Source organism: Beta vulgaris, chromosome 1 (assembly GCF_026745355.1).
Source record: "Beta vulgaris subsp. vulgaris cultivar EL10 chromosome 1, EL10.2, whole genome shotgun sequence".
NCBI lineage: Eukaryota > Viridiplantae > Streptophyta > Magnoliopsida > Caryophyllales > Amaranthaceae > Beta > Beta vulgaris.
In genome coordinates this window covers 51,155,788-51,181,887 of record NC_079202.1, presented here as the reverse complement: position 1 = coordinate 51,181,887, position 26,100 = coordinate 51,155,788, and the positions used below count along the sequence as shown (strand labels likewise).

Sequence of the window (26,100 nt, the reverse complement as noted above, 5' to 3'; positions counted from 1 at the left end):
AAAAGTGACAGATGTTACTTTTGTTTTTTCAGTATAATGTAAAATTGTAAATAGATTGATAGATATATGTTAATACGATAATGTACACCAGATAATATATAAATAAGAAAAAGTAATCCATAATTGATATAAAAAGTACATAATTCTCTTCGATTTAGTATTGTTATTTAATGTAAATATTATCTTATTATAATTAAATTTTCTAATATACTTAGGACTAACATTATATATATATGATCGTGTAAAACCCAAGATCACTCTCGCTCCCTTTTGATCTTCATACATAAATACATACCATAATAAATTTTTACCATATCCTCTTTCAAACATCACATTCAAATTTCCCAATTTTCTTCCATATATATACATATAAACCCCTTGAAGCTTCACCCACCCATCAAAATCCATTGATCTTTCTAATTCTCCACCATCAATGGCGCAACACCATTACTACCACCTTAAACACAAATTCTTCCTCTTCTTCAACCACAAACTAAACCTCTACTATTTACTTTCTCTTCTCTTATTATGTTCTCTTTCTTACCTTTTAGGCTCTTATCACCCTCCTTCTCCTCAATCTTCCCTCTTCCCTAAACTCTCAACTTCTTGTTTCACCCTAAAAAACTCATCAAACCCTATTCCTATACCTCTAGACTTTTCTTCCCACCATTCTATATCATCTTCATTGGCGCGTGTTAACCACTTCCCTCCATGCAGCCTTAACTTCTCAGAATACACTCCATGCCACGACGTCGATCGCTCGCTACGGTTCCCTCGAGACCGGCTTGTGTACCGTGAGCGTCATTGTCCGATGGAGTTGGGAGAGGTTGTTACGTGCCGTGTTCCGGCACCGAATGGATATACGACGCCGTTTAGGTGGCCGGAGAGTAGGGATATGGTTTGGTATGCGAATGTTCCTCATAAATGGTTGACTGTTGAAAAAGCCGGACAAAATTGGGTCCGGTTTGAAGAAGACCGGTTCACTTTCCCGGGTGGTGGGACCATGTTTCCTCGTGGAGCTGATGCTTATATTGATGAAATTGGAAGAATTATTAATCTTAAAGATGGCTCGGTTCGAACCGCCATTGATACCGGTTGTGGGGTAAGTAAATACGTAGTAATAATTTTTTTCGGTTCGGTTAGACCGGCTTGTTGATTTTATGTGGACTCGTCTTTGGATTAGTTGATGATACTTGAAAATTGGACCTCACGAAGTTAATTAAAGTTAATCAATTTCCTAATTCAAAATAGGAGTAATAAAAGAAACTGTATAGACTTATTTTCAACCAAGGTTTTGAATTCCAATTTTAACAAGCTACAAATGAACTAAATTGAACTATCCTGGCCATAAATTAGATATATAGTAATCCTTTCTTTATCTATTAATTGTGTGTTACGTGTTAGTTGATTACCCATATAAGATAAACAATTAAAAGATGTGTCTTTTTTATTGATTTGTGTGTGGATGAACAATTAAGGAGGTATTAGCATATGAGTTTATGTACTTCCTTCGTTTCATCTTAAAATATAGTTTTTGTTTTTATTTTGAGAGTCAAATTTTTGATCAAATATTCTTATTAATTTATATTAAAAAAAACATAGTCATGTGAGATATTGTTAGATTCGTCTCAATGTATATACTCATGATATCAACTTTTTATATTTTTATTTACTAATACGAACAATAAGATATTGTAACTCAAATGTACGTTTTAGAGACTGCAAAACAAAATAGGAACTAGATTTTGAGACGGAGGTTGAGTATAAAATTTTGAGTCCATATGGCTTTTGGAGTTCAAAATTTATTAATTTATAGCAACTGATCTTAATTTATAGGTTCATCCATGTATGTGTAGACTTGAAATATATTCTATTTACATATTGCATTAATCAAGTGTTAGTAACAATGTGGTGGAATCGATGAAGATTCCACCAAATAATACATTTGTCAATTTACTAGTTGAAGGGGTAATTGATTTGATCATCTCTAACTGGTACTAAATTAGAGTTAAGTTGGTACCACCATACCAAGTTAAAGTTTGGTGTTAAAGTAAGAGTCAATTTGGTACCAAATTTAAATTTGATACCAGAATACAAACTTAGTACCAAATTCTAATTGGTACCAACTTAAATCTAAATTGGTAAGAAATAGAGTTAAGTTGTTATTAGGTTAACTTCTTAGTACGTGAGATGCAACAATTAAACATTTAGACAACCTCCTTTTACCCTTACACTCTTCATCATTATGCTAGATAAAAACAGATCGAATATGTAACTAAAGATATTAATAGTTTAAGAGCTCAAGAGACAATGACTTAAGAGTGTTAATTATGGCTTGTTTCTTTCGGCATAAAGCAGCTGAACTAAACTGAGTTGATTTGAGCTCAACTGAAATGAATAGTGATATGTGAGAGTAAAAGTATTGTCCATAATTAAACTGAATTGAACCGAACTGAAAATAAGGTGAAGAGAACATGCCCGTAGAAACTAATATGGATATAACAATGCTTTCGACGTGTATTATCATTGGTGTTGTTCATGTATTTATGAAGTTTAGTTGACTTTTCAGGAAGAATAAGGAAGTTACGTGCTTGGTTAAAAAGTTGAACGGTTTAATTGAACCGAGCTAGCTAGGACCGGAGTTAGGAATTTAAAACTGCCTTTTTCTTTTAAAATTATTGTGCTTTTTGGCTTTCAGTTTTTTGGATCTTTTGTTAGGTAGGTAAAGGAAATACCAAATTTTGGTAAGTTAAGATTGAGGGTGTGAATGTGTGATTTCATGCAGAAAATAAGAGGTTTTTTTATTGTATTGTTTCCTTTTTGGTAGATCACAGTTTTAATTAGGGGAAAAGTATATAATTTATGACAGGTCATGTATTGGTAAATCTATGTAATTAATTAATTAATTAACCAAATCCAAAAACAATAAAATGGCGACATTGCCAGGAAAAGATTGTGACATTTGCTGATTTTGAGTTAGCATATCCTTTTGTTAGAGGGATGGATGCCTTTTTACTTATTAAATTATTTAGCTTTAGTATATTTCCTATATCATGGGAATGTGTCATACTCCTAGATAGCGACCAAGGACTATAAAAAATCAACAAGTTTCCGTGTAATTTAGGATAAGTTAGTATGAGATGTTAAAAATTATCTATCTACATACATAGTATGGAATAATAACCTTTAGTTGGTTTTTTTGTAAGAGATAGACAGTTTAATTTTAACTTAAAATTAGGCACGGTCCAAACCCGATATTAACAGGAGAACATGTCATCTTTTTCTAATATAGTGACTAGTTTAATCTATTTGGGGACTAAATCTATTTCGTGACCAATTTAATCTAGTCAGTAATGATATTCTTTAATCCATTCAGTGACGAGTTTAATTCATTTAGTGACTAGTTTAATCCGTTTGGTAAAACTACTGTGTTAATTTTTTTTTTTGAAATTATCTGTTGTAGTTCGATAATCAAGAAAAAAAAGGAATGATAAGATAAGGGATGACTAGGATAGTGTTAGGTTAGAGTGAAATGGAATGGGCTTGTTAGAAAAATTCATTTTTAAATTCGTCTAATTTTATGTTAAAATTAGACCGCCTATTCTAATAATTTATGAATAACCTTTAAATTTAAAAAGTTATATTGTTCGTATGATAAGTTGTCTCATATAAAAGTGTGTGAAAGAATATTATTATGACTTTTTTTTGAAGAGAATATTATTATTACTTTATTAGTAACAGAATATGGTAGTTACTTGCTAGTGAAAGTTTAGGAATATATGATTCTCATTAACAAGTGGGGAAATAGGCAAAATGAGAAGAAAAAATATTACAAAGTACGGAATTAATAAAAAAAAATCAATTAAATGAAAAGTCAAAGTAGTAAGAATGTAATCATATGCATAATATAATAAAAAATGAAAAATCTTTATGGAGCTATGAGATTACTCACTCTCGATCCAAAATTAAAAGCGATAATAACTCTGTGTGATAATTTTTTTTTAGGAAAGGGGGATTCGAACCTATTACCTATTGTTCACATAAACTCAATCTTAACCACTAGATCAAGACATTCTTGATTTCTGTGCCATAATATTTTTATGAAAAATAACAATGTGATAAAGTATATTTTGATAAAAAAAATCTAATATGATCTATTCTTTTCAGAAAGGTAATATTATATGATTTATTCTTAAAACGGAGGATTATATGGTTGTGTTTCATGACTAATCATGAATATCTTTTGATGTAGTATCACTTTTTTTATGTAAGAAAATTCAATAGAATGGGGTTTTAATGCTCTGCAAATCAGAAACAGTATTTCTCTTTCTTTTTTTTTTTTTTTGATAATTTATGTTAAAAATCAAACTACTGAAAAAGAGAGATAATTATGCTAAGAATTTGAGAGCTTTATCATATACTACTATATTATATTGGTATTGTCTCTATCTTCCAATTTCAGGCGTTAGATAGGAAGCGGGACCATAATAATTTGTCTACAAAGCAAAGATTCCAACCCTCAATTTCAACTGTTTGTGCATGTAATAGTTTACGTTGAAGCTCACGTAATTTGCCACTTCTCACAACTTAAACTTTTAGAATCTTTTCTTGAAAGAAAAAAATTTGAACTTTTTTCACAATAATTTCAATGTTGGAATATGACTGGCTGATGGATAGCTACACAAAAATTAATGGATATCAATAAACTTTAAGATAGTTACGTTGCTCGTATTATATGGTCAGGATTATTATGTACAATAATAACTATTAGTATGATGATTTTATCTTACTTACTTTTATTATATCTTTGGAATATAGTAAGAACCATTTATTAGTTAACCACTCTTCACAAGATGTGTGGACTAGTGTCGTTTCAAGAAATTGAGTTAGGGATAAGGTTAATTAAAGCACAATTTCACCAAATCGATCACGTAGGAGTTGGTAGCCTCTTTATCAATTATTTGACCACACATAATCAAGCTATTAAAGGACAATGTATGGTGTAGTGTGTAACAGTGATTAATAGAAGACGAACTTGCAGGGCAATGACCTTCGCGACTCAGTCTTTAAAGCCTTACCTGTTACCTCCACTATTTTTTTTTCTTTCTCACTTAAAATTTTGAAACTATTTATTATTCATAATTATTAAAGAGAATTTTCTAATTTTTTCTCAAATATATAAGGAAAAATATAATCATGGTGGAGTATTGTTTGGTTCGTTTCAATGATACTTTATTGATATCTAATCATTATAATTTTACTTATATGTAATGAAATATATTTAAGATACAATAAGTACATTGATAAATACGTACAATTAAAGTAGAAAATATAAAAAAAATACAAAGAGGGAGTATTTAAGTTGATTTCATCCAAAACTTAGCTTGTTCTAAGATAGGATATTGGTAGGACTAGGAATGACAATCCAATCCGGATCCGACCCTAATTTGCTCCAATCCGAAAATAAAGCCGAGCCGATTTCGAAAAAGAAATCCAAATCCAGCTCCGTTTAAAAAGTCCGTATCCGAGTCGGAGGAGGGTCGGAGTCGGATCTCATAAAATAATCCGACTCTGATTTTAAGTTAATTAATCCTCTTTTCTTAGTTGTGTTAATGCATTATTTATGTTTAACGTGACCTCGACTTTCAGCCAATTGTATTATATAAGGATTTCCCATTGAAGAAATGATTGTTAATAATAATAGTAATATTTAGATTATTTAATTTGTACGTTATAAGATTTTCATATGATTATTAGATTAATTGTATAGATTAGATTACTGTCGTATAGAAGACTTTTCTAATATAAAAAATGGGCGGAAAAATAAGTCAGATCGGTATCGGAGTCGGATGATGGGATTTTGAGTCGAGTGTGTGGATTTTTAAGTCAGATCGGAGTCGGAATCGGATGTTCGGATTTTAAGTCGGATCTAAGTATGATGTCGGACTTGGATTTAAACCGATTTCTTGTAGTGTTAGAGTCGGATTGTGCATAATCATCCGATTAGACCATGAAACTCGTCCCATACGATTTATGTGGTGCACCTCGCCTTTAATTAATTGTAATATCAATTAATAACTTTTTAAAGGTTTATTATAAAGTTGTGAGAAGATTCAAGATGGTACTGCTATGATTGTAAATTTGCATTGTTGTATATGAATAGTTTTCTACACCTTTGCTTTTCCAACTTGTCAATATATAGTGTTGGAGATATGTGAATAATTAGAAGAATATGTTTGTATCTTTTTGTTGTTTAATATGAAGGTTGCAAGTTTTGGAGCTTACCTTTTGTCACGCAACATTCTAACGGTGTCGTTTGCACCAAAAGACACACATGAAGCTCAAGTTCAGTTTGCTCTGGAAAGGGGTGTGCCGGCATTAATAGGGATCATGGCTACCACCCGCCTCCCTTACCCTTCTAGATCTTTTGACATGGCACATTGCTCGCGTTGCCTCATTCCATGGGGTCAATATGGTAACTCAACACTATATTTATTCATTTTTTTTAGTTTACTCATTTCGTTAGACAAGACGTTTAGACACACTTGTCGATGTACTAATTTGAGCCTAAAATCTCTAATTATTAATAAATAAAAATTACAAAATACACTATATATATATATATATATATATATATATATATATATATATAGTGTTTACAATACAAACCTATGACTATGAAAGTACCATTCTACCCTTTATAATATAATATTATCCCTTACATATAATATTATCCAATAATGGTTATATTTGAAAAGTATATATTGAAATGAATCTAACAAGATCTTACCTGACTATATTTTTCTTTACCAAAAGAGATAGTCAAAATCATACATGTAGATAGCGTCAAAAGTCAAAATGAATCATCTAAAAAAATGGAGAATGTAACATTCATGTTTGCTTTTGTACTAGCAATTTTCCATTGTTATTACATTTTTTCTTAGTATATGAAACATAAGATTGTGAAATTGAGCTAGATAGGTTTGAGTTCATTCATGATTGTATCGTGTCACGTTGTCATGTTCAAATTTTACTCAACGAATTTATGCCGTGTCAGAAGTTCCAAATTGTGTTATGTTTATGCAGGATTTTAACAAATAAATTTCAATTTTAAATTTTATACTTATATACATATATCAATATTATACAAAATCTTCAAAGCATACTCTTAATTTTGGAATTTTAAATGTCCATATTGTTTTCATATATCTGTAGTTTTGAGGCTTTTGTATACGTTCAGATATTTAATTAGCACTTGCTTTTGATGGGCAGATGGACTATACTTGATTGAAGTCGATAGAATATTAAGGCCTGGAGGTTACTGGATCCTTTCTGGGCCACCCATCAACTGGGAGGCCCATTGGAAAGGTTGGGAAAGAAGCAAGAAAGATTTAAATTCTGAACAATCAACCATTGAAGCTGTTGCTAAAAGCTTGTGCTGGAAAAAGCTAAGGCAAATAGGGGATATTGCAGTATGGCAGAAGCCTACTAATCATGTTCACTGCAAAAAGAATCGCAGGCTTTTTAAGAAACCGCGCTTTTGTGAGGCTCAAGATCCTGATCTTGCATGGTATATATAACTTATTCAAACATCCGAACTTATTGGCCTTAAACTTAACTTATCGATCTCAACTTATTTACGATACATTGCAATTGGCAGGTACACGAACATGGAGGCATGTTTAACCCCACTCCCTCCCGTCTCTAACATAACACAAATGGCCGGAGGAGAAGTATCGAAATGGCCACATAAGCTAACCGCGGTTCCTCCAAGGGTGTATAGTGGTAGCTTGGAGAGTATAACCCCGGATGTCTTTACAAAAGACACGATAATTTGGAAGGAGAGGTTAGCATACTACAAGTCTTTGAACAACGAGTTAAATGATGCAGGGAGGTATCGTAATATCCTTGACATGAACGCGAACTTGGGAGGCTTTGCAGCTGCCCTAGTCGATGACCCTGTTTGGGTTATGAATATTGTTCCTGTTGAGGCTAAGGTTAACACTCTTGGAGTAGTGTTCGAGCGTGGTTTGATTGGTACATACCAAAGCTGGTAAGTTCATATATGTAGTATGTACCTCATGTTTATAGTTTGTATCATAAAATTCGCAACTAAATAATGGTTATATTTTTGCTTAGGTGTGAGGCAATGTCTACTTATCCAAGAACGTACGACTTGTTACATGCTCATTCCGTGTTTAGTCTTTATGATGGCAGGTAATTTCTTTTGAGTTTTGATTACCTAATTGGGTTGCTCTATCTCTATTATATAAGAGAAGGAGGAGGGGGAGTTATGGTGTCTCCGAAGAAAGAGACTGTTTCATCCCCTCTTCTCTTTCTAAATTACAAATTCATTTACAAACGAAAGGGGGTTTCAAACAAAAATACTGGAAATAAAATTATAACAATCACTCAAAAGTCAACTAAAATCATAGAATTGCATAATTTACATCATACAAAGCACTCAAATGAGGAAACTTTACAAACCTAAAAAAATTCACTTACAAATTACAACTAATACATTACACCGTCAATACATACTCACAAAAATTTGACTTGAAATCACTATCTATGAAGTAGTGTACTTAATTCAAAAATCAACTAAAAAAATTATAATATTAGAAATCATAAATAAATTTGATAAAATTTCTATTTTGTTCATAGAATTTAACTTTGAAAAGTAAAAAAAAAAACTGGTGATATCCTTAAGTGAGAGACTAAACCAATCAAATTTTGCAACTAAAAACAATTATACTTGGTATGTCTAATGTTCAAATTTTGACTCTTATGTCGAAAAAAAAAACCGAATTCCTGTCTAAAAAAATTCGAAGTATGCATCGCATGCAAAAAATGCTAGTTTTCTTTGTTGATTTTACTTAACTACGATTATTGAAATATAAATATGTTGTAGGTGTAAGATGGAAGACATTTTATTGGAGATGGACAGAATTTTACGTCCAGAAGGTTGTGTAATATTTAGAGATGACATTGATGTGTTAGTGAAGGTGAAGAATAACATTGAAGAAATGCAATGGAATAGTGTAATTTTTGATCATGAGGAAGGACCGATGCAGAGGGAGAAGGTTATGGTTGCTGTTAAACAATATTGGACTGCTCCTGCACCGGCCCAAACTGCTTCTTAGACATTCTTTTGGGCCTATATTAAATAGAGTATATTTTAGATTTATTTTGCCTTTTTTAATCTACAATTCTTTTGTAATTTTTCTTTTTCTTTTCTCATTTTGAAATTTGGGTTCATCATTTAAGTTGGACTGTATATTTATAGAACAATTGGATACATCCAATTGAAAACCATACAGGATAATGTTCAAGTTGAGTGGATCTTAATTCTTTTAACAATTGTTGTAATTCATCGGTTTGTGGAAAATAGAAATCAAAAAAAAAAATATATTAAAGAAGAGTTCTTTGTGCTTATCTTAATTGGTTCATTTTGATGTATTTATAATATAAGTAAAGTGGTGAGATTTGAATATACAAAAATTATTAAAAGATATGGTCTAATTTTAATATAAAATTAGACCTAGTCACTAAATGGATTAAATTAATCACCCAAAGAAATTAACCTAATTACTATTGGACTAATTCTCTTTTTAATATTGGAGTTACCATTGCCTATTTAATTTAAAAGTAGCCGGTTTCTTACAAGACAAACTCTTGAATATATAGTTGCAACGATCGGAACATATATGATTAATACACTCAAGCTTTGTTATCCATTTGTACCATCAGTTTTTTTATATAAATTGTTTTGGCAAATTTAGTATATTTGTAAGCTGACACAAATCTACCACAATAATGATTAGACTTTGTACAAACCCATATTAGATGAGAGTTTAACCATATACAAGTTTGGTAAAGTTTCATCATAAAATTAATTGGTTTAATTTTACGTAGAGTTACTGAACTACTCTCAAGTTCCACCCCACATTTGAGCTACACACAATTGTACTCTTAACAATTTACAAGGATCGTCTGTCAAGTGCCTCTTCATTTGGTTTACATCACGAAGTAATTTGTTGTATAATTGACAGGAGAAATAACACAACACTTTCTTTTATAGTAGGGTGAGGACTGAGGAGTGAGGATAATGCAACAAGTTGCATAAGTTTTTCACGAGTAATATGTTTGGTTACATATAAGCCTTATAGATGTTATTTCTCATGTCATATTGCACAAACTCTCAAACAAACTGCAAACCATCTAAATTTTACCTATATGAATTAAAAATATGAATATCCTCACTATTCATCTAACCTCACATGTAAGTCATCTTGAGAGGAAATCGAAGTGGATCGAGATAAAAGCAAACAATCACGGAGTGTTTGTTTAGGGGGATTAGGGGGTAGGAATGGGATATTATATCCAAATGGGTAGATATTTCATGTTTGTTTGAGGGGATATCTAAATTCTCATGTGAAGGGCAATGGGATTAAAATCCCTCTTATCCCACCAAAATAAGACATGGGGTGGGCAGGTATTAGGGAGGGGATTATTTTTGGTTATGTTAAAAGACAAATTTACCCTTCATTAACATATACTTTGCTTGCTCTTCTTTTGCTATCCTTCATTAAAATGGGTAAATTTGTAATTTAACAATATATTCCCTACTTAATCCCACTAACATACCAAACAAGGGATTGGGATATATTTAATGAATTCCCACCTTCTAACTCCCATTCCCAATCCCATCCTCTAATCCCCAAACTCCCAATCCCTCGTACCAAACGCCCCGTCAACAAAATTCCGTCTTTTTATCGAATGATTGTTCAACGGCTATAACAAATCCTAGCCTTTTATTTATATAAACTAATCTTGCCTATTAATTTAATTGTACCTTAAAACCTAAAAAAATGGAAAAAAAAACTAATTTACATAAAAAATAATTAAAAGTTAATTGTCTCTGTTTAGTCAACTTCTTCCTTTTGGAGTATTATTCCTTTCTTTTTATAGATTTTTTGTTATCACCATTACTAAATGTTTGTCCAATATAAAGCCAAGTCAATATATACAAATAACATTAATATACAACCTTTTTATCGTTGTAAGTTTTAATTATAGTTTAATTACAAAGTTAACTTAATGAATAGTGTGGATATAAGATATAAAATAAAACTAGATTTTAGGCATATATAGGTTATGCCCCAGATAATTGTATATTTTATTTATTAATATTTCATTTTAAATTTGAAAACATCAAATATCACTTGATTTAGTGGTTTCTACTTTAGTAATATGCTTGTGACCATGATGTCAAAACTTATACAATGCATTTTCTATTACTATTATTGGTTGTTTGGTTGATATGAGAACACATGGGAAATAGGATTTCCTAGAAACTGAAAATGTGGTGAGTTGTTTGGTTGACATTAAATAGCAAAATGAAGAAATTAGAAATTTCTAGAAAATTTGAGTTCCCACAAAATGGATAAAGTTACTTACCTAGGTCGCCCTAGGTAAGTAGAAATTCCCATGATAATTTAATTTTCCCATTGCCAACCAAATAATTTACCAATTTTCCGTGAATTTAATTAAGTAATTTTTTTTCTATAAATTGCAATTTCATGGAAATTTTGACTCTTCATATAAACTAAACGACCACTTATTGCATGTGGATTATATGATATTATTAATGTATTAATCCGTAATTGAATAGGACTAATATTGAACTTTTAGCCCAGCCCAAAAGCGTGCACATGGCAGGCCCAGGCCCCAGCCTATCTTCTTCATCCCTTCAAATTCCTAAAACAAATAACATAAATCAAACGACACCGTCTGTCTCCTTCAGTAATCAGTATTGCACTCCACACTTTCAGTAAACTAGAGAGAAAGAGGAGAGAGAAGAAGAACAACACTGAAACTCAAAAACCCCCCAAAATCAAAATCAAAATCAAAATCAAAAACCCTAAAATCCAACCTAATTCATAATCAATGGAGAACGACGAAGAAACAAGTTCAGGTCAAATGATGGACGAGATCTACGCCAACGGTGACGAAAAGCAGCGTCACAGACCAATCATAAGCGGCGAACAACTTGATGTTGAAGCTTATGCTTCTTTATACTCTGGTAGAACGAAGATCATACGACTATTATTCATCGCTGATCGTTGTGATAATAACTCTACGATGCGTCTTGAAGCCCTAAGAATGGCGTATGATGAAATTAAAAAGGGGGAAGATTCTCACTTGTTTAAGGAAGCAGCACAGAGGATTGATGGTAGTTTGGGTCCCAGTTATGGTGTGGATTCTTCATGGATTGAAGCTGTTGAGCGACGTGCTGAACAGAGGAAAGAGAAACTTGAGAATGAACTTAATGCTTATAGGGTAATGCTGTGCTTCTGTCTTCAATTCTTTGTTCTTTCCGTTGTCGAATTTTTCGTGTTTTGCTGGAATTCTGTGTTCATATAGGGTATTACAATTGACATGGTCATTGGAAAAGTTATGAATTAGGAATGGAAAAGATGAAGTAATTGTGGAGGGATATTTTGATTCTATGTGGGAGGTAGAAAACATTTAGTCTTAGGTAGTTAGTGGCTGTGGACCATGCTGGTACCCGTTGTTGAGTAGGGTGGAATGCTTGTGAGTTGTGATGGTATCTATACTTTGTGGTGGGTGGGATGGTTATTGGAAATTTTATGAGTGAGGGATGGAAAACATGAAGTAATTATTGGAGGAATGTTTTGATTCTATGTGGGAGGTATGAAAAATCCAATCTAAGGTAGATAGGGCGGGGGTGGTGGATCGTGGTGGTACCATTGTTGGGTAGGGTGGAATGCTTGTGAGGGTATATACTTTATGGTGGATAGGATGTACAATGTTTAGTATCGCTGTAGGAGTCTATACTCGTCTAGGAAAATGTTTTCCGAATGATAGGAAGAAGAGGATCTAGTGAACGAAATGCTACGTGGGGTTGGTTATTTTGTGCAGCTCGGAATATAGGATTTTAGGGACGGTTGGGCAGGCGCAGTATTTTTGTCAATGGATAGTTTGTTATCTTTCACTTGGTGGTATGTGTTGTTTTGCTCGTATGTGGTTTGATGTTTTTTTTATTTCAATATTTTAGTTGCCTACACAATGTTGGTGAGTTGTTCTGTTGGTAAGAGACTGAGTAGCAGATTTGATTGATGCTATCAAGTTATAGATTACTATATTTGTGAACTTATAGTCGTGCCTTTCCTTCTAGTTGTATTGGTGTCTTGATTTTATCATGATTAGTGCTAGTAGTTGCCGATTGGATTCAAAGATACTTCCACTCTTGAGGTATTGATTACTACGGGCTGGATATTTCAGTATGTGATTTGCAATTGCAAGATCAGGTATGGCGTTCGCTCATAAATTTTAGAAGGATGAATGGATATATTATTCAAGACGTGATTTGTAGGATATAATCTGGGTGATTCAAATTGGAGAAGAGCAATTATTGTATGACTGCAATGTACGTCTAAGGTTAATTGGAAAAGTTATGAGACGACTGTTAGACCAGCTTTTATTATATGAGTTGTAGTGTTGGGCTTTTTAGCAAGGATCACATTAGGAAGATCGAGTAGCTGATATGCTTACGTCAAGATGGATGGCCAAGAACACTTTCAGATTTAGAATTTGAAATGGAGATATACGGAAGAAGATTTAAATGGGGGATATTGAGGATAATGTAAGAGAGAACCCGTTACGTTGATTCATTGGTAGTAGTGGAGAGTTGGGACCACAGAGATTTTGTAAAAAGTCGGGGATGCTAAAGATGACCTCGACTGAGGGCGTTAGCAGTGATATCATCTAATTACGTTTACGAGAGCATATAGCACTTCAAGAAATTGTTGACATATGCAATCAACTCCATCCTATTGGGATTAGAGTTTTGACATTGTTGCGACTTGCTAACTAGGGTCCTTTTGGTTGGGGGTAAGGGTGATTAGCTGATCAAATTTTTAGATTATTCTTTGCCTAAAATACTTGAATTTTTAATATTTCCATTGTTCCATATTAATTGCAACTTTTCCTTTATTTAGAAGTTTCACATTAATTGCAACATTACCTTATTCTTTATCTCTCTCCTATCATATGAGTCTCTCTTTTTATTTATCTCTATCTCATCCTCTTGACTTGTCTTCCGGAAGTTAACGGGAGTAGTGGCTTTTACCAAACTAGTCTATGTGTGTGACTTTAGTGTCTTATACGATATTCTTGTTCTTAGCATTTTTCTTTCTTCTGCACTTCTGAAATTGGGATTCCTGCTGTATGCTTTTATACAGACAGAGCAATCAAGAAATGTCCATGTGTTTTATTTTATAAATATTGATCGATTTTATCACGGGAATGGATAATAGATAGTCAATATCCTATCTGCTTAGGAAAATTGCAACTATGGACATTTGGTGACACAAAACTGGTTCGGCCCTATAGATACTTATCTTCTATTTTCTGTAGGTGTTTTAATACCTTAGGTCAAGTATACATGAAGCCAAAAAAGAATGAAGCAGAATGTACTATAGGATAGTTTGTCTAGAGCAGGAGACTTGGTATTGTTGTATGCTTTTCGTTCCCTATTTCTATGTTATTTCTAAATGTCGACTTCTATATCTTCTAAAACTTTTTGAATCAGAGGAGTTATGAATTTTTAGCTATGGATTTTTGAGATGTTGTGTATTAAATCTGGTTTGGCAGTGGGGCAGCCCGACTTAACTGATTTCAGTTATCTTGATGTATAATTTGATTGGTTATATTGTTGGCTAGCATTCAAATTTTGTTTTCTAGTTGAGAACTTATTTTTAGCTTTTCAGATGCACTTGTTATATTGCATGTTCCAGGTTTTTCATTAATCGTTTGTTTTGTATATTTCTCTTAGGGAAGCCTCTCACTTTTTCAAAGGCAGATGCTAAATCTATGGTCTTTCATTTGTGCAGACAAATTTGATTAAAGAAAGCATTAGGATGGGATACAATGATTTTGGAGATTTCTATTATGCTCATGGGCAGCTTGGAGATGCCTTCAAGAGTTATGTCCGCACGCGTGATTATTGCACCACAGGAAAGCATATTGTTACTATGTGTTTAAATGCGATTCTTGTCAGTATTGAGATGGGTCAGTTTTCACATGTTACAAGCTATATAAGCAAAGCAGAACAGACACCAGAGGCCTTAGACCCTGTCATTGTTGCAAAACTTCGCTGTGCAGCTGGATTGGCTCACTTAAAGGCTAAAAAGTACAAACTCGCAGCTCGCAAGGTGTGTTTTCTCAGTTGGGGTCTAGTTGGTGTTAAGTGTTCTTTTTCTAGCATTGCTAGTTTACTCATTTCCCTGCCTTTAATGGAGGGTTGGGCTGCTTGGGTATTGAATTTTTTAACTCTCATATTTAAGGATCTAACTTTGAATTTTTTTCACTCTCATATTTAAGGATCTAACTTTGAATTTTTTCACTCGCGCAAATGTAGGCTAATATATTCTGATTTCCTGATGTAGCTTTTGTGCATTGTTTGTGGAACTTTTGTATTTCTTAGTCAAGGCATAAAGGTATTGCAATGCTTAGGGATGGGTTCCAATATACTTATGGATAGATGCAATGTGCCTATCTTTAGCTTTTGTCATGGCAAAACCAGATGATCAATTTGAGAATTGGTGATAATTTATCCGAGAGGTTTAGTGTGATATTGCATAGTGTGCTTTGGTGTGTTCGTGGTCTTTGGTTATAACTTATTAGCCCGATGTTATGGCTTATTGGTACAACTACTACGTACTGTCACGGCCTCTAATGGGATTTCAGTGGCTGTGGTCCATTAGAACAAAATACTCATTTCCCCAAACTGGTCTGAGGGTCATTTATAGAAGAGTAGCTATTGTTGTGAGTAGTAGGTTTGAGCAATTCTTGTGTTAATGGATCTTGTTCAGCAGCTTAATAGATATATGAGGGCTTAAACAGGATCGATTATCTCATTTGTTGTCGAATGAGATGTATTCCTGATTGCCAATAACAGTGTTTTGGTTGCTTTTTAAATTATAAAGGTATTTAAAATGTTACTTAATGCCTTAATTAGTTAATGGTGCCACCTCCCTTTGCCCGTTATGAAATTAAGATGTCTGGGTTAATTGTGGTCTTTAGCTTTAAATTTATGCCAATAACGATGTTACTTTGTTGCCAATAACAATGTTTTGGTTGCTCTTTAAATTATAAAGGTTGCTCAAATGTTTCTTTACACCTTAATGGTGCCACCTCCCTTTGCCCATTATGAAATTAAGATGTCTGGGTTAATTGTTGTCTTTAGCTTTAGATTTATGCTATTTTGATTCATAACTTATGCAAGCTGTTAATCTCAAACAATTTACTTTTTCCTGTACAGTATTCATGGTGAGTGGTTGATCTCGTTTTAATTCACTTTTTTTTGCAGTGCTCACCAGGAGCAGCTCTGATTTGTTTGTGTAGCTGTAAATTGTAATAGGGTTTTTTTTTTTTTTTTTTTTTTTTTTTTGCATTTGTCATAGTCATCCTGCTAATCTGCATAAATTTAGATCTCATGTTAAGTGGCAAAACATTGTTGTCTTTTTAGCAATTCTTTTATATTGATGCTTCTGATGTTTCTGCAGCTTCTGGAAGTTGGTCCTGAGCTGGCTAACCATTATTCTGAGGTGATTGCTCCACAAGATGTTGCAACCTATGGTGGACTTTGTGCACTTGCTACGTTTGATCGAACAGAACTCAAGGCATGTATTGAACATCTGGCTTTCCTATAATCTTGTTTTGATGTGCTACTATAGAGTGTCACTTTTAAATTTTGCAGAATAAAGTTATTGACAATCTCAACTTCAGAAATTTTTTGGAACTTGTTCCAGAGATAAGGGAGCTCATCAATGATTTCTATTCAAGGTAATTTGATTTCTTTCGCTTTAGCCCTTTTGTTTTCTCTGTTTCTCGGGAAAGTTCATCTCCCCACATTCTTGCTCGGACCTATTACTGGGGATATTCCCGAAACTCACGGTGCCTCAGAATGAGAATTCCATCGAAGCGAGTCTGCTTCCTGTACAGGCATTTTGTTTTCAGCTTCTAAATCATTTTACATATAGTCTGTTGAATGGGTGTGTGCTGGTGTGCATGATGGTATATCTCTTTTGCCGGGGGTTAAAAGAGATGTACGATGTACTTATATTTTATGCAAGTGTGGAACAATGTCGTTGACATACCTGATTGACCTGACTTTTCTTTGTATTGTATGATTTTCACCGTTTCTCTCCAGTTTGAGTCTAATGGCATAGACACTGATATCTTTACCTTTCTGGTAACTTGATAATATATCTGAAATACTTGGGCGGTGAAACTGGGGGGATGTTGATGTCTAGGTTACTGATCCATTTCTTCTGGACTTCGTAAATTGTTTTCTTGGATGATTTAGGCTGTTACTTCTATTGATTGGACTTGTATGTGGGTGGAAAAGTTTATCTACTTGTTAGTGTTCTGAACTTCTGATATCTATACTCTTTTGATCCTTCTTCGAGTTCTTTATGTTGTCATCCTTTTGAAATTCTTGGTAGTTCAGTTGCTTGAGAAAATATTGATGCTTGTTTCTCTGGTTTCGTTCTAATGTTTGCACAACCACCTTTTTCTTTTGTCTTCAGCTGGTAGGGGAGGGGGTTTGGTTTTGTTTTTATAGGTTTACATATTCGTTAATTGCATGTCACTTGAAAATTGAAATGAAGTTCTGTTTATGTTAAAAAGCTCATGATTTGTAGTTCAACATGAAACTGGCTGTGCCCCTTTTACATGGTTGAACAATTTTCTTCCATCTCTTCTCCCAATGTTCTCTTGTGCTTCTATGAGTTTGATGACGTCTATTGTTTATTGTTGCAGCCATTATGCATCTTGCCTTGACTATTTGGGAAATCTTAAAGCCAATCTGTTGCTTGACATCCATCTACATGACCATGTGGAGACTTTATATAATGACATCCGTCACAAGGCACTGATCCAATATACAATCCCTTTTGTGTCGGTTGATCTGAACATGATGGCAAATGCTTTCAAAACTAGTGTGTCAGGCTTACAGAAGGAGCTTGAGGCTTTAATTACAAACAACCAAATACAGGTATTCTTTGACCAGTGTTCTCGCTTTAACCTTCACAAGTTTGTGAAACTCTAGCATTAGGAATCCAATGTCTCATAAGCTGCCATTACTAACATACATTTCTGGTGGGCCATCCTATGCAGGCCAGGATCGACTCCCATAACAAGATTTTGTATGCACGTCATGCAGACCAGCGAAACGCCACTTTCCAGCGTGTGCTACAGACAGGCAATGAATTTGATCGAGATGTGAAGTCAATGTTGGTCAGAGCAAATCTTATTAAGCATGAATTCACTCAGAAGCAGTCAAGAAAGATATGATCTATGAGCTTCTTTCTCAGCAATGATGGGATGATGATAATTTTATGGATTACAGGAGCATTCTTTTGGAGGGTCAACAATTTAAAGAATTGAAATGTTTCTGGTTTGCACAGTTCTTGTCTTTACTCATTTTGTGCACTGAAGCAGTAGATGCAGTTTAGATATTTGCTCGCACCCTTTTTGTTTTTGAAGACTTGCTGGATGTTATTATGGAAATAGAAAAGCTGATTCACGGATTTTTTTCCGCCTTTGCTCTCATTTGATCATCCTTGCAGCAATGACTGGCCATTGGATTATGAAGATCACTTGTCATACAAGAAAGTGCTTGTTTGGTAGTGTTGCATTTCTATATCAGGAATTTGAGTGTTCAATGTTAATTAGCGTTCCTCTTAGCCGGCTGGTTTCAAACTTTTGATTTGAACACTCATATGTATATTTTGTGTTCAGTTTTTCATCCACAAATAAGAAATGAATCATTAGCAGCCATCCTTGGTTCAGCTTCTTCCACTTTCTAATGGTTTGTGAGAGGGAGAAGAAACAAATTGCCTTTTTTTTGGCCTGTGAGAAATGTGGTGTCTTTGCAAAGTACTACGTACTAAAATTTTCTCTAAAGATAATGCTTTACAGGACTGTAATTCTGAAATTTCATGAAAATAATGCTATTTTGGTAATACTGACAAAGTGCCAAGGTTTGATCAATTGATGTTTCAAACCAACACATTGATTTTATTATTTTGAACTTTGAAGTGTCCAAGATTTTAGAAAATAACTATAAATGAATAATTTCGAATTATAAATTTATGACGGTTTAGACTAAAACATCACACATTGAAATGCAATTGTACATAGTCGCTGTACTTACAAAATAAACTCTTGATTCATCTTTTGATTATATACATTTTTAACTCTCTAATTACTACAAAATAAAGCGGTACAACCATTATTTAAACTCAAATTCAGACATATTATCAAAATTGAACGTCACCTACGCCCAGGAAGTTCCGGGCCAATTCTTCGACATCAGGGCAAGATCAGATATATTTGACATAAAACAGGTCATCAAGAGAACTGATTGTACTAGTAACAGAAGATAATCACACTAATACAATCAGCCACAATCCAACGTAGGTTGCCAATATAATTTAGGCAGACACTATACAAGTATCCAGCTGAGTCTTACTATTAACTGATTAGATAGGGTCTAATTAACAATCTGGTCGAATTAATCATCATCAATCACCTCCCACCTGCCTCTTCCAAGAATCTTCAACAATCAATTCATCAACCCCCCAATCTTCATAGCTGCAAAATATTAATAATGCAGTTATAAAAATTAATTCAATGCTTCCATAGCAAATATATGTGAAGATATTGCATCCAACCAGAAGAAGTACCATACCTTCCATCAGGCAAATAACGACGGATAGTAAATGGTATCTTGCGCTGACGAAGTTCCTTCATAGCGATCTGAAAGATAATCCACACAAGGAAAACAAGCGCCAAGGTCAATGAAAAAAGCTCTTTGGATTGCAGTTCAGCAAATCACCATGTTTATGCAGCAAAATGTTCAACAAATAAAGCACTCAAAATAATCCAGCTTTTTAGAGAGTAAAGAGCTTTCAAACCCAACTAATATTCAACAATTGAGAATCAACAGAACACTCAAAATAATCCTCACGTTCTTTTGAAATCAGCTAACAATTAACTATAATATTAATATATATAACCAGAAATGAAGGAGTTCAAGTTCAAAATTACCTCAAGTGGGTCAGTTTCACCTTCTAACTCAACCATGACCGGGGCATTCATACTGCATGCCATATAAATTTCATTAACTAATGTTGAGAGTCTAAAGTACATATAAATAGTCACATAATTGACAATCTAGTTCAACAAACCTGATCTGAAGTGCACGTGTCCCTAATATTCTGGCTCGTTCATACTTTGTCATGTATTTAGAAGTTTTTCTCTGTTGCTTCTCCTTGGCATCTGCTTCTCTCTCTTCACCTTCTACGACAGGATCATTCAGTTCATCATCTTGTGGTAGTGTCTCCTCTTCCTCCCCATCCTACAATCAGCGCACCATGAAGATGGACTTGCCAAAATTATATCCACAAGATAAATGAAATCATAGTATCAAACTTTCTTTACCTCAATTTCAGGCTCTGGTGGCTCATCCTCGTACCTGTAAATTCAGCACACATTTTTGTATCAGTGAATTGGCTACTAGAACAGATCCATTTCCAACAATCAAGGAATCAGGACAAGAACAACCAGCCAGATCAATCAGCAAAAAGAAAAATGATTGAGTCATCCTAGTACACACAATCATGCATTAAATAACATTTGCTATCATCAACTGCATACACAGATTTACCACAAAACAAGAAATAAAGAACATATTCAAATGAACTAAATTTTCCAGGTTGAATAGGAGGTGCAAAAAGGGTGATTACTTTATTAAACAAGCCATAATCAGACTCATTTTTTGCATACCTATCCTATTTCGGGGAGGTGTATGTGGTTTGTGCAAGATAGATACATTCCAAAAGCTCAGACAAATTGAACATACTTATTTTCCTGGATCATTGGGAGATCTCAAAGAGCTGGGTATAGTATTTTGTCATCATTGCATTGCAGACACAATTTCATAAACTCAAGAAAAAAAATGATAGATTCACAGCAACTCTTCTTTTGCAGGGAGGGTTGTAAAGTTAGTTTGAAATAAATACATTCTAAAGCTCAGACAAAATGAACTTGTGCATTTTCCTGGATCGTTGGGAGATCTCAAAGAGCTGGGTATAGTTTTTTGTCATCATTGCAATGGAAACAGAATTAAAAAACAACTCAAGAAAAAATAATGATAGGTGCAAACATTCATAAAGAGGTGAGAATAATAGACTAAGATGGAAATCACAAACAAAACACATCAACAGTGATTGGTTTTTTTATTCCCTTTCCTTGTATTCTTAAGTGGTGAGTGTCTAATAGTTCAAAGTGATATATGTTTGAGCTCAGACAAAATGAACATATGTATCTCCCTGACCTAGAAAAGATCTCAAAGAGCTGGGTATAGTCTTTTGTCATCATCACATCACAAGATCAATTTAGAAACAACTCAAGAAGCTATAAATGATTTCAAAGGTTCTCTTTACCAGTGATTGTTCTTGTTGCGCATACCAAATTGAGCAAACCCAAACAAACAAACATTTCAATAACAATTTATCCATTTGTTATGCCTTGTTTTCTCCTCTTTATGGGGAAGGGTGTATGATTTTGGTATGTGCAAACAAAAACATGTCAAAGCTCAGACAAAACGAACATATGTATTTCCCGGACCTACAAAAGATCTCAAAGAGCTGGGTATAGATGTTTGTCATCATCGCATTACAGTTATTTAAAACTCAAATAATTTTAAAAATTATTCGAGTATCCATTTCCCATGATTGTTCTTCAAGAGTCCAAAAGGAGATGGTTATTTTATTAGAGAAACCATGGAGACATACTGACTTTCAAATGAGGCTGTCCATATTTCCCCATTCTACTTTCAAGGTGTGTAGTTAGTGCAAATAGATAGTAAAATTCAAAGCTCAGACAAAATGAACATATGTATTTTCCCGGGTCTACACAAGACCTCAAAGAGCTGGGTTAGATGTTTGTCATCATCGCAATAAAAACATTGTAAAAACAAGTCAATTAACTTTTGGACGGTTGTTCATCGAAAGGATAGATACTTTTACACACACAAAAAAAAACTGGACACATTGCAGCAAGTAGTAAGCTCTCGAACAATGACTAAGAAGTTTATTTAATTAATTCAAATGCGATAATAAAAGTTGCCTCATTACAACACTTAAGAGTTATGCAAACCATCAAATAATCACCAAAAATTAAAGTATAACGAATTTAACAATATAACTGTAGAGGATTAAAAAAACACAAATTATAAAATTTAACACACACAAACCACGAGGAATTATCATCTATAATTTAGCTCCTCCAAATTCCACCCTAAAACATGCAATTTCTCAAGAATAAGGTAAGTATATTGTTAACAGATGCAATCTTCGACGATGAAATAACATGAAGCAAATAAACCCTAAACTGGGAACCTAATAGAAACTGAAATAAATTGAGAAAAGCGGCGCGAAAAAATGACGCAGAAACCCTAATTTGCGAAATTTATACAGATTAATCAAAAGAGAAAAAGCTTACCCCATATCCAAATCATTGTAATCATCGTCTGCCATTAGAGATCTTCGAAAGTTGCTCTCACAGAAACCCTAAAAACCCTAAAGTGGTTTTGTCGAAGAGAGAGAGAGAGGAGGCGAAGAGATCTGGTAATGATAATAACAAAAGTGACGGATTAATAGTGTTTATAGAGGAGCAAAAAAAGCGGATATCGTTGGTATTGCTCATTGGGCCTGCACCTAAGATTTTTTGGGCTTTCGAAAACGGGCCATTTAATTAATTACTACGTTTTAATTCGTTTTTATAACCTCAGTATGAATTTAGGGGTGATAATGAGTCTGACAAGCTCGCGATCAGTTCGGGCACGGCTCGGTCAAAGGTCAGCTCGTTGAAACTCGGTTCGAGACTTAAACGAGCCGAACCGAGCTAGGCAAAACTTAGCTCGTAAAGTTCGTGAACAGCTCGATTATTATTTTATACTAAAAAAATATTTTATATTAAAAAAATATTTTATATTAAAAAATATTTTATATATATTAAATTATATTAAGTATTTTTTTTATGATATTAACTAAGGTATATAATAGAAGAAAGATAAAAAGAAAAGGTAAAAACAATTAAAAAGAGCATGAGCCTAATCGAGCTCACGACCCGAGCTCGAGCCGCAAATTCCAATCACGAGCTCCAGCCGAGCTTGGCTCCCCCAAGCTTGACGAGCTCACGAGTCAAGCCCATGAAAAGTTAAACGAGCTTGAGCTTAACCCAGTGCTATTCGGGCCTGGCTTGCTCGATAAGCACCCCTATATGAATCAAAAAAAATTGCGCGAGAAAAATACTTAAAAAGAGTTTCAAATTAGTAAAGTTGATAAATAAGAAGGTATTCCCTCCATCTTAATATACTAGTCTAATATGCATGCGATGTGTGCGTTAATTTCAAAACTTGTTATTCTATTATGTACTTCATTTGTACTATAGTTATGATTGGACTTAAAGTATGAGAGACTAATAGTTAGGTGAATTGAAATATATTAACTTGCTAATGTAAAAAACTAACAAACATTATTGTGAGTGATTTTTTAATACTAATTTTTTGTAATTGAATTCTGAACAAAAAGAATACACATAAAGAATTCCATTAAGATATTGTATGAAAGTAGAATTTCTTCTATTATCAATGGAGGGTAGAAGGTTTTTGATTGAGCAAGTAAGTTTAAAAAAAAGTTTATTTTCTTCATTTTTTTCCATGAATAACTCAATCAAAATACAATAAAAAAAGTGTATGTTATGCTTAATATCTTTAGTTTGATCTGTCTTAATATTGCCTTTTACTCGAGTAGTTTTTCATGAGTTGGTCTAATCGAATTGAAGAGTATCAAAGGTAGTGAGCGTTTCATAATTTTTAGGTGCACGTCATATATATTATCTGCTCTTATCTAAAAAGAGATTTTGTGCATTTAATTTTTTGATTGAATTATTTGACTCATATATATACCTTCTTTAACTTTTTTAGAATGGTAAGTTAAAATGAGAAAGGGTTTTTTTGAATTATTATCTTTTGTAAAATTTTTTCATTTCATCAATATAACTCTCGCTTTTAAGATATTACATATATACAAATACCTAACTAATTACAAAGACTATATATCATGCAAATTTGTTTTTGAAATTTAGGTTAATGTGTAAGAATATAGCATATGAAATTAATTAAATAATATGGTGATGTTAAAAAGGCGGTTTTAAATTTTAAGAGCTTTTCTTAATATAAGAATACTAAAAGGTAGTTCACACTATTGTTAATTAACGAGTATTAATATATGCACTTGTATTTAATTGTTTTAAAAAGAGAAGTATTATATTGAATCTTTGAAGACAATAGGCAGCTTGATGACCTGGAAACCAACATAGACCACAAGTATCAGAAGTAGGGGTAGAGTTTACATTGCTGCTTGATGAATTACTCCTTGCTGAAGATATATCATTAGTAATAGAGTCTAGGCAAGGCATACTATAAGATGACAAGTTAGAATAATTACTCATACGATTGGAGCGTCCCCGATTAGTATTGTTGTTGCTGTTGTTACCGGAACCACGAGAAGTGATGTTGTTGTTATTTGTTACCACCATTACCCCAATTATTTTGATTTCTACCATTATTACCCCCTCGATTTCTATTATTTCTCCCTCTATTTCGGCCACCAGAATTATTCCTAGATGGAGAACTAGAAGACTGAATAACCACCAAGGCATGATGCGAAGAAGAATCAGAACCATCCTTTGAACTTTTCAGGCGTTGTTCATGAAGCAGAAGTTTAGGACGCAAATCGTCAAAACTAAAGGGGAAACGGGTAATGTAGCAAAGTAGTGACAATATGACCATACTCATAATCACGATCCAACGCAAACAACGTATGCTGAACTAAATCCTGATTAGAGACAGGACACTGAATAGCAGCTAAGGAAATCAGCAATAACCTTAATCTCATGTAAATAATCATCCATAGACTGCGAATCACTCTTCTTAATACGGGTAAGACGACCCTTCAATTCCATAGATCTTGCCATACTAGCATGCATAATCTAGTTTGCAAACAATTCCAAATTTTCATAGAAGTAGATAAATCATGAACATCAACAAAAACATCACGAGACAATGTTGCAAAAATCCAAGATTTAATATGTTGTTCCAGACGCAAATATTCATAGAATTGAGTATTAGGAATCAAAACAACACATGCATCAACAATAGTAGCAGGAGGGATGGAAACAGTGCCTTCAACCAAACCAAGCAATTGATGGGAAAGAAGCAAACAAGTAATTTGAGTTTTCCGTAACAAATAATCCTCAGGAGAAGATAGAGTAATAGTTACCAAATTACTGAAATTAGGAGTAGAGAGTTGCGGGAGAGCAAAGAACGACGAGGAAGACGTCGAAGGCGCCGAGAAGATGGTGGTGACATTCAATATATATAGTGTTTATAATACAGGCCTACGTATAGTAAACGACCATACTATCCTTTTACATACAATGTTACTCTAATAAAAATAAGTTAAACTCAACAAAATAAGTTAGTTTTAACAAAAAACAATATTATAAGTTTCAGCAAAAATAAGTTCAATAAGAATAAGTTTAGCAAAAATAAGTTGAATTCACCAAAAATAAATTCAGTAAAAATAAATTCAGCAAAAATAAGTTGAGTTCAATAAAAAACATATTAAATTCAATAAAAATAAGTTAAATTAAACAAAAATAAGCTCAAAAGAATAGAGCTTTAGGATGACGATATTATACCATATCAAAAAAGACATATATATGATTAATATAATAGATGACTCGAAATTCATAAAATATGATACTAGAACACATGACACGAAGTATTTGTATCATATTATTATGGACCATAATGTCAATATATAAAGGCAAACTATAAGATATTTTGACAAAGCAGCATATTATAAAAATATAATTTCATGTTTTATTTTATTAAAAATGCTTATTTGTAGTTACTGCCAAAAATTTCTATATACC

At 33.3% G+C, this 26,100-nt stretch overlaps 3 protein-coding genes and 5 pseudogenes across 3 annotated transcripts; 2 read left to right on the top strand and 6 right to left on the bottom strand.

The window, feature by feature from the left end:
• The first annotated feature begins 251 nt into the window (after window positions 1-251).
• Window positions 252-9,435, top strand: LOC104905505 (probable methyltransferase PMT15). The gene is made up of 6 exons (XM_010694078.3): window positions 252-1,102; window positions 6,265-6,475; window positions 7,273-7,570; window positions 7,661-8,053; window positions 8,140-8,217; window positions 8,912-9,435. Exons 1-6 carry the CDS (start codon window positions 434-436, stop codon window positions 9,141-9,143), a joined length of 1,881 nt encoding a protein of 626 aa, XP_010692380.2. The 5' UTR covers window positions 252-433; the 3' UTR covers window positions 9,144-9,435.
• A 2,356-nt stretch (window positions 9,436-11,791) lies between these two features.
• LOC104905506 (COP9 signalosome complex subunit 1) lies at window positions 11,792-18,870 on the top strand. The gene is made up of 6 exons (XM_010694079.4): window positions 11,792-12,342; window positions 14,919-15,239; window positions 16,593-16,709; window positions 16,787-16,872; window positions 17,851-18,085; window positions 18,208-18,870. The coding sequence occupies exons 1-6, from the start codon at window positions 11,950-11,952 to the stop codon at window positions 18,382-18,384; spliced, it is 1,329 nt and encodes a 442-aa protein (XP_010692381.1). The 5' UTR covers window positions 11,792-11,949; the 3' UTR covers window positions 18,385-18,870.
• Window positions 18,871-19,242: 372 nt separating this feature from the next.
• On the bottom strand, window positions 19,243-22,754 carry LOC104905507 (DNA-directed RNA polymerases II, IV and V subunit 6A). The gene is made up of 6 exons (XM_010694080.4): window positions 22,600-22,754; window positions 20,536-20,569; window positions 20,283-20,452; window positions 20,143-20,194; window positions 19,784-19,851; window positions 19,243-19,686 (listed from the first exon to the last, which is right to left on the bottom strand). Exons 1-6 carry the CDS (start codon window positions 22,632-22,634, stop codon window positions 19,617-19,619), a joined length of 429 nt encoding a protein of 142 aa, XP_010692382.1. The 5' UTR covers window positions 22,635-22,754; the 3' UTR covers window positions 19,243-19,616.
• LOC125494563 (small nucleolar RNA snoR69Y) lies at window positions 20,930-21,024 on the bottom strand (annotated as a pseudogene).
• On the bottom strand, window positions 21,119-21,213 carry LOC125494567 (small nucleolar RNA snoR69Y; annotated as a pseudogene).
• Window positions 21,391-21,484, bottom strand: LOC125494564 (small nucleolar RNA snoR69Y; annotated as a pseudogene).
• LOC125494568 (small nucleolar RNA snoR69Y) lies at window positions 21,683-21,776 on the bottom strand (annotated as a pseudogene).
• LOC125494565 (small nucleolar RNA snoR69Y) lies at window positions 21,967-22,060 on the bottom strand (annotated as a pseudogene).
• Window positions 22,755-26,100: the final 3,346 nt, after the last annotated feature.

Excerpts from the sequence above, each read along its gene's own strand:
- LOC104905505 (XM_010694078.3), top strand. The coding sequence starts at position 434 with ATGGCGCAACACCATTACTACCACCTTAAACACAAATTCTTCCTCTTC. Across the intron at positions 1,103-6,264 it reads CCATTGATACCGGTTGTGGG|GTTGCAAGTTTTGGAGCTTA; the intron begins GTAAGTAAATAC and ends TTTAATATGAAG. Across the intron at positions 6,476-7,272 it reads CATTCCATGGGGTCAATATG|ATGGACTATACTTGATTGAA; the intron begins GTAACTCAACAC and ends TTTGATGGGCAG.
- LOC104905506 (XM_010694079.4), top strand. The coding sequence starts at position 11,950 with ATGGAGAACGACGAAGAAACAAGTTCAGGTCAAATGATGGACGAGATC. Across the intron at positions 15,240-16,592 it reads ACAAACTCGCAGCTCGCAAG|CTTCTGGAAGTTGGTCCTGA; the intron begins GTGTGTTTTCTC and ends ATGTTTCTGCAG. Across the intron at positions 16,873-17,850 it reads ATCAATGATTTCTATTCAAG|CCATTATGCATCTTGCCTTG; the intron begins GTAATTTGATTT and ends TTATTGTTGCAG.
- LOC104905507 (XM_010694080.4), bottom strand. The coding sequence starts at position 22,634 with ATGGCAGACGATGATTACAATGATTTGGATATGGG. Across the intron at positions 20,453-20,535 it reads CACCAGAGCCTGAAATTGAG|GATGGGGAGGAAGAGGAGAC; the intron begins GTAAAGAAAGTT and ends CGCTGATTGTAG. Across the intron at positions 20,195-20,282 it reads ACACGTGCACTTCAGATCAG|TATGAATGCCCCGGTCATGG; the intron begins GTTTGTTGAACT and ends TATGGCATGCAG.